Source organism: Scylla paramamosain, chromosome 12 (assembly GCF_035594125.1).
Source record: "Scylla paramamosain isolate STU-SP2022 chromosome 12, ASM3559412v1, whole genome shotgun sequence".
Classification (NCBI taxonomy): domain Eukaryota; kingdom Metazoa; phylum Arthropoda; class Malacostraca; order Decapoda; family Portunidae; genus Scylla; species Scylla paramamosain.
In genome coordinates, this window is record NC_087162.1 from 18,791,270 (window position 1) to 18,810,447 (window position 19,178).

The following is a 19,178-nucleotide window of genomic DNA, read 5'->3' on the forward strand; positions in this document are numbered from 1 at the left end:
GACCTCTCATTTGCATAATATAGTTAGAGCTACGAAAGAGCTCTTCATTGATAACAAAATAAGTGAAAACTATTACATCACACGCGCGCACTGTGCCCTGAAGGGGCCAGACACACGGGAGTGATGCTGCGGCGTGGCGAGTGCTCTCATCCCTGTTGGCCGTTGACCCTCCGTATCGCGGCGATAACCACCCGCGAGTGTTTTGTTAACGACGCCATCCACTATCAGATAGCAGCAATCTGGCCGGGGCGCTGCGAGGCGACACGTGGGAGTCAGGGGATCGAGTTGTGACTGAAAGTAATGTGTGACTTGTGGTTGTGAAAAGGTGAGGCCTCCACCACACCATGAGGCTCGCCGCGCCCCTCCTCCTCTGCCTTCTCCCAGTCATGCTGCTGGTGGGCGAGGCAGTGGGGGAGGACGGGAAGCAGAGAAAAGGGGCACAACTAGATCAGTTCATGGAGGAAGTGCGAGGGGCGCTTGCCAGTCAATGGGACTTGCTGCAGAACCTTCGCTACCACACACTGAGCATCAAGGTGCGTCTGGTCAAGCTGGAGGCGCAGGTGCAGATCCTCGCCGACCGCCTGGACTCTGGGGGAGACAGCCATGACGCAGGTGAGCAGCGGGTATTGGGGACAACATGATCTTTGGTTAGCCCATCGAAACTGTTTGGAGACAGCCACTCCCTGTGCTCTGGCGAGGGTACTGAGTGGCGGATCTCCTCGACAGACACCCGCACCTCGAGGGAGAAAGCGTCATGTGATGAGAACAGGAACGGGACTCTGGGTGCTGACGCAGGTGATGATGATGAAGAAAGAGGAGTCACTGGAATGGAGAACTTGTTGGAGGCCATGAGAAATCTCACTCAGGTGTACTCCATCCTAGCCGACTCCAGCAGCCTGTGTGGCGGGAAGGCCTCGCCTGGGCCTGACACCACCACCACCACCACCACCACCACCACCACCACCACACCACCCACAAGTACGAATGTGTGTGTCCTCTCGGTGATAGAGTGGCATAGATAAGTACAGGAATAGATGCGTCTGACTTCCTCATTATCAAACCATTTTAAGAGGCTGAGTAAACCTTTTTACTCGCATGAAACAACACCTATCTACAGACAGGAAGGAGTGTACGGAGAATGATGAAGAAAAGGAGGAGGGAGACACTGAGCTCCGCCACAGCACTAACGTCACGGCGCGCCTCGGCTCCAAGGCTGTGCTCCGCTGCCGCCTGGACCACCTGCAGGACCCCGAGGTAGGCTCGGCGTCCAGTGAGCATGGGGAAGAGCACCGTCACTCACACTCTCACCCAGACACCCAGGGGCTGCAGGGAACTCACTCACTACCAAGCACCCTGTCACCCATTCACCGCCATTCTCACTTTCACGTAGCTGTATTCAGTTACTCTCTCTCTCTCTCTCTCTCTCTCTCTCTCTCTCTCTCTCTGATCACCATTCAGTCACCAATCACAAGGTTTATTCTTATCGTAACTAAACACCATCACTCATTCTCTGACTCCCTCGCTCTTCCTCCTGTCTCTCCTCTTTGACACTACCGCATGCTCCTCCTACTCCTCTCTCTCTCTCTCTTCCTCTGACACTACCACCCGCTCCTCCTCTCTCTCTCTCTCTCTCTTTCTTTCTCTCTCTCCTTCCCCAGCAAGCCGTGTGGATCAGAGTGCGCGACCAAAACTGGCTGTCGCAGGGAAGACACATAGTAGTGGCAAATGAAGACAGGATCGCTGTGGACTTTGCCGACGAGGATCTGAAGTATTACCGCCTGTTTCTGAAGGACGTGAGGCGCGAGGACGAGGGCGCCTACGAGTGTAACCTGTCCACGACTCCTGCTGTCCGCCAAACCATCTGGCTGACAGTTCTGGGTGAGGAGGAAGGAGGGTTGGACGCGTGAAGGAATGATGAAAGATGAGGGACAAGGGTAGATGGGCAAGGGACATTGGGAGGGAGGAAGGGACAAAAAAAAAAAAAAACTGAAGGCATGGCTAGTTAAAGGGACAGGAAGGGAAGAAGAAAAAGAAGAGAGAGAGAGAGAGAGAGAGAGAGAGAGAGAGAGAGAGAGAGAGAGAGAGAGAGAGAGAGAGAGAGAGAGAGAGAGACGAAACGAGATAATAGACTATCAAACAGATGCTCCAAAGAACTGAAACACACACACACACACACACACACACACACAAACACCTCCCTGTCGGCCTCCACAGACCCAGCACCCTCACCGCCGTGCTTCAAACACTCTCCGCGCGACAGACTGGCGGTGGAGGGCCAGGACGTGACCTTCATTTGCCGGGTCTCAGGTCACCCGCGGCCCTCCATCACCTGGACCAGAAACAATCTACAGGTGTCGTCCTCCGCGCGCCATCAGATCACTCCTGCAGGGGACTTGATCATAAGGTGAGTTTTCCTTTGCTCTTCGTCTTCTGGGGGGACATTTTCTTTCCTATTATCGAATGCCTCGTCTTCTTTCTCTTTCTTTTTCTGTCTCTCTGTTTCTATCTGCAGGGGCGTGAGGCGAGGTGACGCGGGCAGGTACGTGTGTGAAGGCGTCAATTCTAAGGGACAAGTGGACAGCGAGGCGCTGCTGACGGTGCGCCAACCCACCAAGATACTAAGGACGCCTCGGAACAAAGAGCTACTCGTGGGGGAAGACACAATGTTCAGGTGAATGTGCACTGAAATTGTTACGCGTGTGTGGTGACGCAGCCAGTGTGCGCGAGGGTGTAGTGTAACACAGCATCGTTGTTTAAACATTTCACATCACATTAAACAGTTCGTCTATCAAAATACTCATGGGGCATCCTAACCTAACCTAACATGACGTAACTTTAACTTGACCTAACTTGATGAGTGTTGTGGGTAGTAAAAATATTCTCACGTTTTCAAATAGCTTTCATCGTCAAACACGCTCCGCAACATCACACCAAACAGTTCGTCGACTAAAATATTCGTAATGTCACATAATCTAACATAACCTGGGCGGTGCTGCGGCCATTAGAAACATTGTCCTCACGTATTTTTCGATTGTTTCCTTAATTAAAAAAAAAAAAACATTCCACAACAAAGCACAAAACAATTCGTCGACTAAAAATAATAGTATCGTCACCTTTTCCAACACATCAAGTGCAAACATGTGTGCTGTAAAATACTGCTGTGACCCGCTGTGACCTCAGGTGCTGTGTGGTGCAGGTGTCGAGCCAAAGGGGACGAGGGGACGCCGCTACTGGTGGAGTGGCTGAAGGATGGCGTCACTTTGAACGTCTCCGCCGACCCTACCAGCAGGAGGTTCGTCAGTTCAAACAACGCCCTGGTGATCACCCTCGTCAAGGTGGAGGACTCGGGCGAGTACACGTGTCGCGCCTCCACCCCCTTCGATGTGGCCTCCGCCAGTGCCACCCTCATTGTGTGGGAAGGTAGGAAACACGCAGACACGCTCATCGATGCACAACACACCCATTGACACTGTTTAACGTAGTAGTAACAGTAGTAGTAGTTATCTACTACATATTATTTGTTTTAACTTATTGCTTTTTCTACACTGTTGTCCTTCTGTAATTTTGTATCATCATTTATTACTTGTCCTTCCCATGTCCACTTTTCCTCCCAATGGTAACCTAAAAAAATCATTACCACCATGAATTTATCGTGTCACTAATTAATGGCAAGTTTCTCTATTAACCTTTCGTGGTACAGAAGCCGACACCACCTCAGCCGCTACTACCACCACTACCACCACCACCACCACCACGACGCTCCCCCTCCAGCTGGACTACTGCCCCCCGCCCTTCGAGAGGATCCAGAAGTTCGTGTGTGTCCTGGAGATCACACACATGAAGCTCAACTGGGAGGACGCCGCCGAGTACTGCAGGTGTGTGTGTGTGTGTGTGTGTGTGTGTGTGTGTGTGTGTGTGCGTTTCTCCATTTTTCCTCTGTCTGTTATTTATTCCTTCCTCGCGTTCCTTTTCTACTCTACTTTATTCGTGTATCATTCTCCTAGTCCTTCCTTCCTTTCTTCTTCTCTTCTCTTCTCTGCTCTTTCTTGCTATTCCTCGTTTTTCCCTCTCAGGTGTTTTTTAAATCTTTTTATTTAGTACTTTTCTTGGTCTCAAAATCTTTCCTTAACTTTCAGTGTTACTGTTAACCACTATATTTCTTTTTGTCTTATAATTACTCCCTCTTTTTCTTCTTCCTTCTTTTACTTCTCCTTCTCCCCCTCTCATTCTCCTACTTCTCCTCCTCATTTTCATTTTAATTTCCATTCTCATTTTTATCCTCATCCTCGTCCTCCTCCACTTCCACCCCCACCTCACCTCAGTCTGCTGTCCCTTTACTCCAGGCTACCCCAACAAAACATCTAATTCACCCAGTATTTTGTCTGCTCTGCTACGTTTTACCATTCTTAAGTTAAAATTGTTCCAACACACACCAAACAGTCCGAGGTAGTCATGCCCAATTCTTGCATTCTCAACCCATGCAGGCGGCAGGGCGGACAGCTGGCTTGGGAGGGTGAGGGCAAACGCGTTCTACAAGACTTCCTGGAGGCGCGCTACGGCCTCAGCTGGAGTTCCACGTGTGAGTAACTCAGCCACACTCACGGACGATGTTTGTTAAATCTTATGTCAGAGATCGATATGTCAAGAATTTTCTATTTCCTTATTGTATGAAACGTTACTATTATCATTATCTCTTCTTTGGTCTAAGTAAATGTGAGTTTAGGGATTATACTCATAGCTCTGTATGAGTAGTTTGTCGTGATAATCACAGCACTGTATTATTATGGTTAAGGCTCCGGTATACGAGGAAGTCGTTTAATTTCTTGCTATTTTTACCATCATTTTCATGGCTACTGTTCATCAGGATATGCTGACTGCATACTTTTCTCTTCTAGCGGCCTCGCTACGCAAAAACTTTCTGTGCACTCTTATCCTTATGCTATCCATATCACTGATGCAAGAGTTAATCAGTATCTTCACACTGTCACCTCTTTCACTGGTAATCTTCTTTTTTTTTTTTTATCAGTTCTGAAGACTTGAATTGTTTATGATAATAAGAAACCTTCGAAATCTAATTAGGCAACATTTTTGAGAAATTTTCCTGGTTTTATTTGAGAGCAGGGACTGCGCGATGTGTTTTGGCCAGACTCCAGGTATTTATTTACACGCAGCGGAAGCTTCGCCGGTTTTATTCTTACATAATTTTATTTCCTTTAATTACGTCTAACCTCTAATTCACATTTCGTTTTGACAGCGAGCAATACACGCTGGCCATTCTGGGTCGGCGGACGAGAGAACAACGGAGGGGAGTGGCAGTGGCTGGATGGGTCGCCAGTGTCGCCGGGTATCTGGGCGTCGCAGCACCGCAGGCCATCTGAACGCCGAGCCGCCAAAGGGGACTGGTGCCTCATGTTCGATGGCTACCAAGGCTACCTCGCCACGGCTCTCCCCTGCCACTCCAAGCGGTACTTCCTGTGTCGCCTCAAGTGAGTCTCCAGGTGAGCAGCGATACCTCCATACCATTTTGATCTCGGAGTCTTGTTCCCTGACGAACGAGTCTCCAGTCCAGCCTCAATGGAAATGAATGTCTGCATACACTCTCTTTCGTGAGCTGTGTTTTACTAAGCTGCTAACTGATCATCTGCAAAGAATGTGGGTTTTCACCTCGTTAACAGCCGTATTTATCTTGTGACACTCGTACTTGGCGTAAGGTTATTTCCTTGCATGCGTAAGCGAGAAAACTTATATATACTTCATGCCGCTTGGTGCACCACAGCGAAGAAAATGTAAAAAAAAACTTTATTATTAAACTATAATACATATATTCTAAGATTTTGAACTTTCCACGAAGATTTTGAACTTTACATGATTTTCGCCAAGACGGGTAAGGGTGCGGCGTGGCGTACTCACCACGGCACGACGACCCTCTGCCAACCCGTGGTGAGTGAAAACAATCAGAGGACACACAGTCTTAGCTAAGCACCCTGGACACTACACGTCCCTCATTTGAACTTTATCACAGACATAACACAATTCACTCTTGTCTACCTAAACAAGACTGGCGGGATCCACGCGGACACAAGACTCAAAGCTCCCCTTATAAAATACTGTCAGAAAGGTCCTGTGACGAAAAAAATATTGACATACACTACTATCTGCGTCATGAAGCAGGTCATGGGATGCAATTAACCAGGTGTGTACCAAAAATTAGTGCCTTTAATTCAAACCAGTTGCGTCTTTGGTGCAAATGTGCTCTCTACGTAAAAAATAAAAGTACTAAATTTGTCTAACTACGAACATCAATCATAGTTTCCGTGCATCTACTCTACTCTAAGCGAAGAAATCTAGGCGTTGCATACATTATATATATATATATATATATATATATATATATATATATATATATATATATATATATATATATATATATATATATATATATATATATATATTCAGTGCTCGTGTCTAGATGCAGGCCAGATTCATGCAGGCATTATCTAGTATGTACGCAAAGTAATCGCCTGATCTGACTCATGATTCTGTGGCATGAACGGAGTCACTCTTCTGCCGGATCCCACATCGTCCTGTCGCCTAGGGGAGCAGGAACTTTTGGAAGACGAGGGCGACGCAGAGCAGCGCAGTGGAAACTGAGGCGGTACTGGAGGCGCCGTCGATAACTGGGAGGAGGAGAAGAAGCGTTGGAATGTCTCATGAGGATAGGGCGATAGTAAAAAATATTAGAGAGAGAGAGAGAGAGAGAGAGAGAGAGAGAGAGAGAGAGAGAGAGAGAGAGAGAGAGAGAGACTCACCACACTGCAGATGCTCCCTCTTTGCCGGTGTTCCGTTCTCCAGTACCCACATCAGCGTTATCTCATCGCACCTGATCAGCACTTCCTCCACGTCGCCGTCTGCCTTGAAACCTTCCTTGCACGTCACGATGGCCTGATGGAAGGAAAGATCACTACTCCCACCACTGCATCAGAAGCTTCACTGCCTCCTGACGGTTTCTCGCAGCTTCCCTTTCGTTCTTAAGTTCTAAATGAATACGTGAGTTAACTATGTGGTTTTGTTACGCTACTTAGAGTTTCAGGTGTTTGTTGAGGTGAAGTAAATTCTAAAAAAGTGTCTCAGCTGATCAAGGAGCCATACCAGTCTTGTTTATTTCACATATGTGGTAATATTATGTTTGGTAAAGTTGCTGGTACTGGCTGAGGTGTGAAAAACTCGAAAATGTGTCGTAATGGAGAGGCCAAACTGCGTAGTGCTGGTTACCAACGTTTTCTCACATTTTTGACCTGGTGCTCCATTGAATGGTTGTTGTTGGTGTTATCATAATTATTATAATTATTATTATTATTATTATTATTATTATTATTATTATTATTATTATTATTATCATTATTATTATGATAATAATAATAATAATAGTAATAATAATAATAATAATAATAATAATAATAATAATAATAATAATAATAATAATAATAATAATAATTATCATTATTATTATTATTATCATTATTATTATTATTATTATTATCATTATTATGCTACTGGGAAAATGCTGTGGGGAAAAAAGTTTTCGGGAAAAATGTTGTGGGAAAAATGTCCTGGAGCGAATGAACATCACCTCCGTGAGCCGCAGCCTTGCACTCCCTCACCTCCGCCTCCTTGTGCTCCCCGCGACAAGTGATAGTGTCCCGGTGGTACTCCACGTGCTGGTACGCCTCCACCCGAGGCTCGGGACACCCCAGCTGGTGCACTGTTGCCGCAGGGGAAGAGGAGTGTCAGTAAGCAATGATTATGAACCTATCATGGAAAAGAAAAAAAATAAAATAAATAAATAAATGAAATAAAAAAAAAAAGGAAAAAAAATGAGGAAGTTAATTGAATGAGTGTAGGAGTGATGGAGAAAACACCTTATTCAGTCCCATACAGGTCGGAGATAATCATACACACAAAAATAAAATAAAATACACAAATAGATAAATAAATAAAGGATGTGACAAAATATAATAATACCTACATTTAACTATAAAATATAACGTAATAATAATGATAATAATAATAATAATAATAATAATAATAATAATAATAATAATAATAAGAAGAAGAAGAAGAAGAAGAAGAGGAAGGAGAAGCAGAAAATTATCAAAACAGTACATGTGAAAAAAAAAAAAAAAAAATAATACGCTAGTCTGACTCTAAGACAAGGAATACTGAAGAGAGACAATGAACCACAAAGCTACCAAAAGAAGAAGAAAAAAAAAAAAACTATCACATGCCATTACCGTTACAATTTCTTATATAAAAGGATGCTCAGTGATCAGTTGGGACACTGTACGTAGCTGTTCTATCACGTTAGGTCCGGTAAAAAATAATTAATAAGGTTATGATGGTAACACTCGTAATTTACATAACAATGGACTGTAGTGAAGGACAACACTTAACAAGAGAAAGGAAGTGTGTGAGTGATTAGGACCACGACGCCCACTACTCTTGTTTACACTCCTTACGTCATGCCAAGAGGGTACGCAGTGGGAATCCCTGTAGGTTGGTCTATTTATACCCACGCCACGTCCATCGCCATACCCACAGCGCCACCTACCTTATCTACAGCCTCTCACTATACCCACGGCGTCACTTAGCCTCCCATACACATGACGCTACTCTCACCTTACCCACGGCGTTACTAACCATACTCAAGGCATCATCCACCAAATCCTCTCCACAACTCTCCTTTATAACAGTTATCATTACCACCCGTCTGTTTCTCCCGTGAAGTGTTTGACTCCCGCCTCTTAATGTGACGCGCTGAAGAACAAAAGAACCTAAAGGAAGCTGTAAGAAACCATCAGAATTACGTACACGTCACTACAGTGAACAGAAATTCACGGAAATCTGACAAATGAATGAAGAAGGTGGCGTGACCTTTGATTCTAACCTTAGGACAAACTGTAAATACTGAACGATCGAGGGGGAAGGAGGTAAAGGCAAATATTTAACTTGTTTGGTCTTGCTAGGGCACGGGGGAAGTTTCTCAAAGCCTTTTTTAAGTCTGGGCAGTATATAAGCACATTAAAAGAGAGAGAGAGAGAGAGAGAGAGAGAGAGAGAGAGAGAGAGAGAGAGAGATTGGTTACTGTCACGGCCATGAGGAGTAAGTAGAAAGTAGAAACGTTCATGAGCCACTGAGCATGCCAAGCTTCATTATCTCATTGCTTCGAGCTTGTCTTCCAGTACAGCATGGATGAACTACACGAATACCTGCAAGTATCTAATTATATACGTCAGGAGCATCCAAGCTGACTCTGAGACATGCTGCCAACACTCACGGATGATGTGCTTATCCATGGCTGAGCTGATGGGGATGTAGTTGCTGTCATTCTTCATAACCCCCACCGTCACGTAGAAGCTCACGTCCACGGGCGTGTCGGCGTTGAGCTGCGAACACACACTGATAAATACACGCCATCCTTTAAACGCATCACCATACACACCAAGAACAAGATTATCTTTCCCTTATTGTGAATATGGGTCATGGTGACATTGGATACCAGCTCCGTGAGAACTCAATGGTGCCATCTCAATTTAGGGGCAGCGGTACCTTTCAAAATGGGGAGGAATGGAAAACGGAAATACACACTGCCACACTCACAGTCACCTCCTCACCTCGAAGGCGACGTTGCTGTAAGAGTAAGTGTAAGATCCGTTGTCGTACTTCTGAACAAGCCACTGAGCCTCGGGAATCTCCTTGTAGAAGCCTCCCAAGGACTCCGAGTACAGGCCGGCGCGCACAGTAGGCTTGGGGAACGTGGCCAGTGTGGAGAAGTTGGAGGAGTAGGTGCAGCCCGAGAGTGATCGATGCAGAGCGGACAGCTGCGAAATGCTTTCTGACAGAAACAGAGTACAAACAGAGTAATGTAAGGAACACACACAAAAAAGAAAATAATGTCAATAAATCTTCCTAATTGAGGTATTCAGTTTTTTGTTAATGAAAGTACACAGAAACAGAAAATCTACTTATGCATTATTTCATGAGAAGCGTTGCCAGTGGTGTGTGTGGGATAAGTGGAGGGCAATTGAAGACATACCCACGACCAACACCTCCCACTTGCCAGCCTCAATGCTCTTCCCGTTGGTGAGCGTCACAGCGCAGGAATACTCGCCGCTCAAGTCATGCCTCAGATCGAGCAGCTCCAGGGACCCATCGTCTCGGTCCAGCGCCACTACTCCCTCGAGCTTCCCGGTGGCTGTGCCAGGAGAAATTAAGGCTTCGTATTTTGAAACACATTTGGCTCCCATGGTAAACTATTTTCAAAGGCCACAGTGATGATTAGTCGGGGTTTTATGGGTGGTTTTCCAGTTGATGATACAGGAATCTTGTTAAATTTTGACTACATTTGTCGAAAATCCTTAAAACACATTAGCTTCCACTAGAGACTAGAAAGAATTCGGGATAAAAAACCAAAATGTTGAAGAATAAGGTTCCATGACTGCAAGCCGCTACACACGAAGGCATCAATACTTTATCTACCTGCTGCAGGGTCGGCGGTATGCCAGTCAAAGGATCCCACAATGTTACCGGCGTCCCAGAGCATCCAGGACACCGTGGCCACCTGCTCCTCCTCATCCAGCTGGTGCACACACTCCAGCAGGCTGTTGTCGGGCGAGGCTCCCTTCGTATAGTTGATGAAGCGGTTGTTATGAGGAAGACGCACCGGACCCACCCTGAGCGCGGAGGTCACGGCTGGGTACGTGTCGGAAAAGGGGGGAAAAAAAATTATATTCAAACTAATGGCGCCTTTTGTAGCGGCACCAGAACTATTAATTCAATTTTTCTATCATCAATCTTCGAACTTTCAGGTTCCATTCACACTCACACAGGGAGTTTAAACTGAATGGGAGTAGTTGTGCTGGTGAGGAGTTAGGTTAAGACAGACGGGAAAGAGTCCAAAAGTACAGTTTTCACGTGCCACTATATATACTCGTAAGAAACGCCTCAAGAAAAGGGAATAAATGCAGTGCAGTCTTTTGCTCATGTATACTGATAAGTAAGTTATTCAGGATTTTCATTCATTCATTCACTAATCCATTACACTTGGCAAGGTTATAAAGTTCTTTACCAAGTTTCCTTTTTTTTTTTTTTTTGACTAAGATGAAATAATGAAAAGTTGCAACACTTATTTTCAGTCTGTTGAATGTGTCATTGATTTTGCCCATTCATTTTTTATATTTCCAAAATTAAAATTTCGTTCATTATGGTTTTCGTTTGTCCTAAGAGAAGTAAATAAAAGCTTGCACTAGAGTCTCTTACTCGTACTTCATTCTACCACGTTTTATTTATGATTTTCACTCTTTCATTACCTACATCGGCAAATTTAAAAATGTCATCCACTGTACCTTCTTCATTATGTTCTTTTCCACAATATGAATTAATTGCCGCATCAGAGAAGAGGAATTAACTACCTCTTGAGATAATCCCCTTTTTTAATTACCCTCTTTTATCTCTATGAATTAAGATTAGCAAGATTTATTATGTTTATACCTTAATCCTTTTAATCTCCCTGAGTTTGTATACCGTAAAAAAAAAAGAAGCCCATTGGCATTACACCTTAATATTCTACTGAGTTTATTTATTAGTTGTACTGAGCGCCATCCTACGTTTGTTCTTGATTTATTTTCGTTATGTCATGTTTCCCTTCACAGCATCATGGAAGCACTGAGAAAACTATATGAACGCAGGATAAACTGATCATAAGAAGTTGTCTCTGGGGAGTGAACCGTGGCAGGAAACTCAAAGGAATCTGATAGAGGTATTTAAGTGGTATAGAGATAGAGAAAGGGTGACATGAGCAAAATATTCAGGACCAGTAATCAGGAAATAATGGGCTCAAGCTTCATATGGTTAGATTTAAAAAAAGAGATAGGAAGGAATTGCTTCTTAAATAGAGTGGTAGATGAATGGAATAGATTCGGTGATCAAGTTAGTGCCAAGTTATTAAGGAACATTGAAAGAAGATTAAAAGAGGATGATAGATAGATAGGTATGTTTCATGCAGGGGCTGCCACATGAAAGCTTGACGGCTTCTTACAGCTTCTCTTTTTTTTGTTATGTTCTTATGTTCGAAGTGTACGCGCCAGATAGTTACGTATCAGACCAGAAGTGATCACAAAGATGTTTTATGAATTTGGTTGACCTTAATTGTTCTATCACGTCAATTCGGAATAAATTTACATATTTACCTCTCCCTCACTAAAACTGATTACAAGACAAATACGTAGGCATTGTGTTTTAAGTGTCAGGGTAAACTTATTGTTATACACTTGCATGTGTTGTCTTGTGATGATTTGCCGGCCAAGGTCACCCCATGATTTTACTGTGAAGTCAATGATTGATTCTATGATGTGACACCAGGTTCATGTAGCTCCGCGCTCTGTGGTGAAAGTCTTCCAGGGGGCAGGGAATGTCAGATCCTTCCCTATTTATGTTTATCAACGTATCACTGTACGTACTCAACCTACTGGTACAGTCACGTTTACTGCCCACATTCACTTACATATCAGTGAGGTAAAGCTAGACAAGAAAGAGATAATCTTTTGAACCTGAGCTTATCAATTCATCATTCGTCTGTTACTCTTATTAACTGACTGCTGAGAGCGTGTGTGTGTCGCCTCATTTCATTATGGTCAAGGTTACTAGAGCCGCTCCTTCCACACCTGAGGTGAAACTGGACGGGGTGTTTTGTGAACACTTTTTACTGATGGCGTTGGCTGCCGCGTCCACCGCCTCGATAACACGCCGGCTTTGTCCCCTTATCAGTGATCTCCCGGGCAGGCTGGGGCGCCGAGGCGGTGAGTGTTGATAAGTGTGGCGCCGAGGCAAAACAAAACGCAGGTGGGCAGTTGTGTGTGTGTGTGTGTGTGTGTGTGTATATGGGCAATGATTTTGTTACTTTTATCGCGCGCGCGCGCGTGTGTGTGTGTGTGTGTGTGTGTGTGTGTGTGTGTGTGTGTGTGTGTGTGTGTGTGTGTGCGCGCGCCCCCGCACTTCTATTGACATCTTTATTAATCTAGTGAATTTCGTGCAGTGTTAATATTGTTTTATTTGTATATTTTCTTTTCTTTTCTTTCTTTTACATCAGAGTCAGACTATTAATTACAGACAAGAATGCTGGAATGGCTTAGGGATTTATGAAGATCTTGTGTGTGTGTGTGTGGGGGGGGGGAGGGGAAGCGGGCACGCAAAATCGTGGCAGTAAACTAAAAAAAAAAAAAAAAAGTCAATCAAATAATCAACGAACTCAAAGCAAATCTAATAAAATCTTTAAGTTAACAATAATCTCGTGCAGTGAAGAACGATAAAGCCAGACCTGTAAATCTTATCACGCCAAGAGATTGTGGCCGCTATGTGCTTTGCCTAACCCCGCCTCGCAACGCCCTGCCCCGTGCCAGCCAGCTCCTCTCCTCCATAACCCCGTCCTGCCTCGTCCCATTCATCTACTCTCGCCTGTAATCCAGCCCTGCCTCGTCCTACTCCGCTCCTCTCCTCTCTAGCCACGACCAGCCCCGCCTTGCCAGATCCCGTACTGCTGAACCCTCCTGCATTTTCTCTCCGCCCTTGTGTTTCTGGGACCTTCAATCGTCTAAGCCTCGAAACGCAACAGTTAGACGTGACGCAATGGCAGTAATGTTAATGATAATGGTTCAACTCCCAATGTGCAGCCTAACAAAAAACTCTCGACTTATAAGGCGCGTACAGTTCTAGTTCAGGTGTAAAAAAAAATAAACTGTTACCTGTGGTTGTTTCCTTGGTATACTCTGCTCTATTGCAAGTCACGGTATTAAAGTAAGGTTTGATTTAGAGCTTGAGCATGACGTGTAGTTTTGCTTGTTGTGACTACACGAGTACATTCATTACATTAAGTTTCGTTCTTCTTCCTCCCCTCCTTTTCAATCTTCATTCATAATTACTATATCAGTAAATACATCAATTCTTCTTTCTCCTCCTCCTCCTTGTTTTCCTTGCTGTTTTCATTACATCACATTAATCTTTGTTCTTCTTTCCCCTTCCTCCTCATTCTTCTTGTAATTACTGTATCTACAAATCTATTGGTATTTCCTGCTCCTCCTCCTCCTCCTCCTCTTGATCCTTCCTCTCACTATTGTTCTATCTTAATAATCCACGAACACTTCTTCCTACCAAGGACTTCTTCACAAGGACTTACAGCACCACAACAATACAGGCTCAGTCCCCCCTCCCCCCCAGATGACTGTATAGTACTGTAACTCACCAGCACTATTTCGTACACCTGCGCTTCACTAAGTACAGAAAGAGAATACATCTACCAATTGACGTTCACAAACCACTTCCCAGGCCTTTAACTTGAGGCGCTACTGAGGCCCATAGTTACTCTTACCTAGTGTTCCAAGACTGGCAAGGAAGAACAGCCAAAGCTTCATGGTACCGCGGTGTTGAGAGCTTGTGACGACCTACACGACTATTCCTTGATCCAGCTTCCTTGGACTGACAGGTCGGGAGAAGTTGGTGTTGCCTTCACTCAGAGAAGCATGACGTGCCTCGATGTGCGGAGCTGTGGCAAAGTGACGCTGAGGAAGGAACGCCGCCGCGAGTGGGATGAGAAAGTTTGCCGGACCGGAGTAAGGTGGTGGGAGGATCAGCCTGAAGGCGGCCGGACGCGATAAGATAACGAGTGACTCACGAGATAACGAGGCTGTTCCTCCGTTGCTAATTTTGCTTTAATGGGGCAGTTTGTGGGAAGTGCTCGAGTGTGGTTACTGGCGATTGGTACATGTGTGTGTGTGTGTGTGTGTGTGTGTGTGTGAGAGAGAGAGAGAGAGAGAGAGAGAGAGAGAGAGAGAGAGACTACAAGATAAGTTCCGGGATACATAAACTTAATTTTTTTTCTTTACGTTTTTCCTCCTCTATGTTCCGGTCTTTGCTCAGCACAGCACAGCCTCAGTGAAGGCGGCGCACCAAGGCAACCATCACTCTATGGACAGTGAGCACCTCCGCCTCCCCACACCCACAGATACAAGTGGCAAAACATGGAATCTGGAAAGAACGCCGGAGTAATAATGGTCCCTTATTCTCTTCACTATGACCACTATCACCGTCATCACCATCATTATCATTATCACGTTTTTCAACTCTCTAGGCTCACCTCGCCTTCAGCAAGACGAGGCTATGAAGGAAAAAAAAAAAAAAACAGCCGCCAGTTTGTTTATCAAGTCTTTTAATGCGAAGGTATAATAATGGATAGAGGAAAGAGTCTATATCACTCAAGTCACCTTTTAACAGGTGAGTGATCTTTGTAAAAAATATATATATTGCGTCAACATTCCAGTTTTCACACACACACACACACACACACATAAGGTACAGATTGATGAAATCAAAGGAAAAAATCGATAAAATAATGACACCACAATTACCACATACAATATTCCTTACTCCCTAGTGACAAAAATGTTCTAGGATAATCACGTTAACATCACTATCGGTGCGCTGTTTCGGATTAAATAATATCTTATAAATATATGTATCGAGATAAGACGCCGAAATGTTCGAGATTGCGATCCAAGGATTTGTCAAAACTGTTGTTTGCAGAGGTGACTGTTTCCTTATCTGATGTAGATTTACTAAAGTAAAGAAAAAGGATTGCGTGTGTATTTCAGATGTGACGACAAAAAAAAAAAAAAAATACTCATTCTGAATATCAGTTTCTGACACGACAGTCTATCTCAGAACGGGGAGACAATCGCGAAGGCGAGCATGAAAGGCGGTGACTGAACACAAGGGCTAACTATAAGTCGGTAGGTGATGAAGCAAGCCGCGAGGGGAAGATTGGGTCCTCGTGTGAGTACTGGATTGTGGACTGGAAGTGTGTGTAGAGCCATGCCAGTACAATTCTATTCGTCAAGCTGGCATAATACAGCAGGACATGTGGTGGAAGGACATTCAAGCTGACCAAAATCCATCTGAATCACGGCCATCATCAGGGACAGTCTGGGACCATCGTTGAGTGGACAAGATTTCTTCTCGTGACTTAACCTTATAGATACATTCCCCTTGTTTCAAATCGCAAGGCTCTACACTGGTGTACAGTAATGGGGATATCCCCACGAAGCATATGAAGGAAGAGAAACTAGAGGTGTGCTCCAGTGAATTCCCCACGCCACCCGAAATAAACGCGACCAAATAGGGGTGACTTATGGAGGTGTTTGTGGTGCCTGGAAATTTACTTAAATAGGAGGAAACATCTTATGAGAAGTTTGATCCTTCAGCTGACTTGGTCCCTCAGACCAGTTTCTCGGTGTTTTAGAACATGAGAAAATACACACATCCTATCATGAGAGAGAGAGAGAGAGAGAGAGAGAGAGAGAGAGAGAGAGAGAGAGAGAGAGAGAGAGAGAGAGAGAGAGAGAGAGAGAGAGAGAGAGAGAGTGTCTAGTGCAGTCAGTGAATTACTTATTCTCCTCACTTTTAACCATCGCTACAGTAAATAACTTAAACCCTGCTCTACTTCCTGTATGACCATAGTGTTACGCAGCCTCAGCATTCACAGGGAAAATAGAATTAGGCAAGTCGCTGACCACACACAACCACACAAAAAGCCCTAATAGTCACTCAAAGAAAAAGTACTGAGGGGCCTTGTTTCCTCCCAACACTCGCTGTGGTGGACAGAACCAGGAGACGAAGGACTGTAGGCTATCACAATGACCAGTTCTAACTTTTGAGCCCGTGACCCAGCCGCCGATAACGGTTGCTTCTTGACGTCAGCTGCTCGCCGTGACGTCACCAAGTTTGGTTCTTTTCAGATTTCCTACATACAGGTATCCATCCCGATGCATCTTTACATCATAATGTTAGAATATACTGGTGTCCTAAAATAACTGTTAGAAGTTTAAGTTGACAGTCTACCACAGAGACATGGTGCCCGTTTAGCTATGTGACCATGTAACTGGTAACACAGCCTACGGACGACTGGAAATGAAGAGAAGACCGACTCCAAAGAAAGAAGCGAAGAGCATAACGAGGCTGGGGCTTCCAGTGCTGACGACTGCCTTGTTGTTGCTGTTTCCGTCGTTTCCGTCGTCCACCACTGCAAGAAAGACAGTGAAATGAAGCTTCATCATTAGAGAGAGAGAGAGAGAGAGAGAGAGAGAGAGAGAGAGAGAGAGAGAGAGAGAGATAACAAATCTACAAGACCCACCACACTTGAGGTCGTCAAAGGTGGCAGTCGTGCCTTCCTCCGGCTGCCAAGCGAGCTTCATGCTGTTACACCTCATCACCACGATGTTCACGTTCCCGGCAGGCCGGTAGCCGCCCTGGCAGGTCACTGTGGCCTGTGGGAACAACTCGCGGCATTAGTGGCCTGCGAACAGCAGGATGTGATCAATTCTCTCTCTTCAAGACACTCGGAAGTGCTCCAGAGGTGCATGAGCTTTGATTTTCAAATGATTTTCAAATGAACGCACCTTCGTCGTGTTCTTGTGTCCTCCGCGGCAGACGACATTGTTGCCCGGGAAGTAACGCACTCCCTTGTGGTCCTTCTCCTTCACATCAGGGCAGCCATGTTCATCCCCTGCGGAAACTCAACATGCCACATTCGCACCAGCAAACTTTGTTAGGTAAATGTTCATAACACGGCGACGTATTGTTCTACATAAACTATTTAATTATTGTATACTTTCTACTTAAAAAGAAAAAAATAATAATAAGATGAAGAGATTCATAAACACTACATGAGGGGCTGCTGCTGGAGAAGCTGCTGATAGAAATGTACTTTCCGTCGGACTTGGTAAAGCCCATGTTCAACTTGAAGACAACGTCCGAGGGGCTGTTCTTGTCGATCTGGAAAACAATTCGTTTCAGTTGGACAAAGTCGATTGTTGCATCTCGGGGAGAGACGGGCACAGCAAGGCAAAGGAACATGAGTGACGCACCTCAAAGCTGACTTTGTCGTATGAATAAGTTATGGAGCCATTGGGATGCACGACCTTCATCCAGTCTTTACCGGAGACCTCTTTATAGAATGTCTCTGACCCTTCTAAATATAGTCCAGCACGCAGTGTGGGCTCCGGATATGTCGCTGGTGATATGAAGCTATTGATGGCACGACAATGTTCAAAGTAAGAGCTGTGAGAACTGCTTCCACTCATGTCTGCAGAATCGAAGGAAAAAGAAAGGATAACTTTCAATATATGAAGGAGCTACTCTGGTTCAATTCAGTATATTATAGCTAACTGAAAGGCTTTAGTTATGTGTTAATTAATATAATACAGTAATTTTTATTATATTGATTAAAACATTTCGAAAGCTTTACAAGCAACAATATTCAGGGCACACTACTAACTGCTTTTCAATCATGAACTTCATAAAACTGTAATGGGAATGAAGTGAACAGTGTGTATGGAGTTTGTTTTCAGAAAGCAACATCTGCTTCATGTCTTATTCTTCTTTTTAATAATATGGAAAGGGGATGTAATGACCTATGAATAGCAATGTGTTGGTGGAAGGAACCACTACATACAATGACCACCTCCAGTTTGAACAGAAGGACTCACCCACAGCGAACACATACAGTTTGCCAGAAGGGACGCACCTATTATAAAAACTTGCTCTTTACTGGAGCTCTTGCTCTGGCCGTTGGTGAGTTCCACGCCGCACAAGTAATCGCCACCCAGGTCGTACCTCAATTTGGTCAGTTGCAATGCACCATCATCCCGATTCAGCTCCACCACCCCTTCCAGTCTGCCGGTGGCTGCTGCAGGAGGAGGACTTTGCCAATGGAAGCGTACCCATTGATTTCATTGCTTCACTAATTCTGGCATTCAAAGTCAAAATGTAGTACACGAAAATTTTGCATTGAAATGAAGCAGTTTCATTAGTATTTCACACTTTCCTGTATAACAAGCATCACGTAAAACGAACAGTAAAAAAGAATCCGTGTATATTACCAGCGAGAGGGGGGGACAAAGGCACCCTTTAGCACCTGCATCTGCTGACATTGGAGGGCATACTCGTACTTACCTTGTCCTCCGCTAGCAGGGCGCCACTCATAGGTACCCACTTGGTCAACATCATCCCACATCTCCCAGTACACCCGCTGCACCTCCTCCCCTGCAGCCAGCTGGTAGGGACACAGAATGACG

General features: G+C 44.7%; 3 protein-coding genes across 6 annotated transcripts in view; 1 reads left to right on the forward strand and 2 right to left on the reverse strand.

Annotated features, from left to right (window-relative positions):
- Nucleotides 1–82: 82 nt before the first annotated feature.
- On the forward strand, nt 83–5,825 carry LOC135105813 (myosin light chain kinase, smooth muscle-like). Of its 2 annotated transcripts, none has more exons than XR_010271013.1 (10): nt 83–612; nt 727–978; nt 1,118–1,254; nt 1,659–1,878; nt 2,215–2,404; nt 2,513–2,671; nt 3,181–3,420; nt 3,701–3,875; nt 4,485–4,579; nt 5,255–5,825. XR_010271013.1 is itself a non-coding variant. In XM_064014394.1 (10 exons), exons 1-10 carry the CDS (start codon nt 345–347, stop codon nt 5,488–5,490), a joined length of 1,956 nt encoding a protein of 651 aa, XP_063870464.1. In that variant the 5' UTR covers nt 140–344; the 3' UTR covers nt 5,491–5,825. The 2 variants fall into 2 exon arrangements, 1 of the variants encoding a protein (XP_063870464.1); XM_064014394.1 differs by having other exon boundaries at nt 140–612; nt 3,197–3,420.
- Nucleotides 5,174–14,677, reverse strand: LOC135105814 (uncharacterized). The gene is made up of 8 exons (XM_064014396.1): nt 14,420–14,677; nt 10,537–10,749; nt 10,094–10,252; nt 9,672–9,892; nt 9,335–9,443; nt 7,662–7,762; nt 6,810–6,942; nt 5,174–6,677 (listed from the first exon to the last, which is right to left on the reverse strand). The coding sequence occupies exons 1-8, from the start codon at nt 14,460–14,462 to the stop codon at nt 6,592–6,594; spliced, it is 1,065 nt and encodes a 354-aa protein (XP_063870466.1). The 5' UTR covers nt 14,463–14,677; the 3' UTR covers nt 5,174–6,591.
- A 562-nt stretch (nt 14,678–15,239) lies between these two features.
- The window catches only part of LOC135105818 (uncharacterized), a 21,071-nt gene continuing 17,132 nt past the window's right edge, over nt 15,240–19,178 (reverse strand). For 2 of the 3 annotated variants that reach the window (XM_064014406.1, XM_064014407.1), the window contains exons 5-11: nt 19,057–19,178; nt 18,629–18,790; nt 17,970–18,187; nt 17,769–17,877; nt 17,502–17,608; nt 17,237–17,369; nt 15,240–17,125 (exon numbers count right to left, since the gene is read on the reverse strand). The exon at nt 19,057–19,178 is cut by the window's right edge and continues 91 nt beyond it. In XM_064014406.1, the coding sequence (XP_063870476.1) occupies nt 16,998–17,125; nt 17,237–17,369; nt 17,502–17,608; nt 17,769–17,877; nt 17,970–18,187; nt 18,629–18,790; nt 19,057–19,178 (979 nt within the window). In that variant the 3' untranslated portion in view covers nt 15,240–16,997. The remainder of the gene's footprint in view (nt 17,126–17,236; nt 17,370–17,501; nt 17,609–17,768; nt 17,878–17,969; nt 18,188–18,628; nt 18,791–19,056) is intronic. The other variant, XM_064014408.1, reaches the window with a different exon arrangement.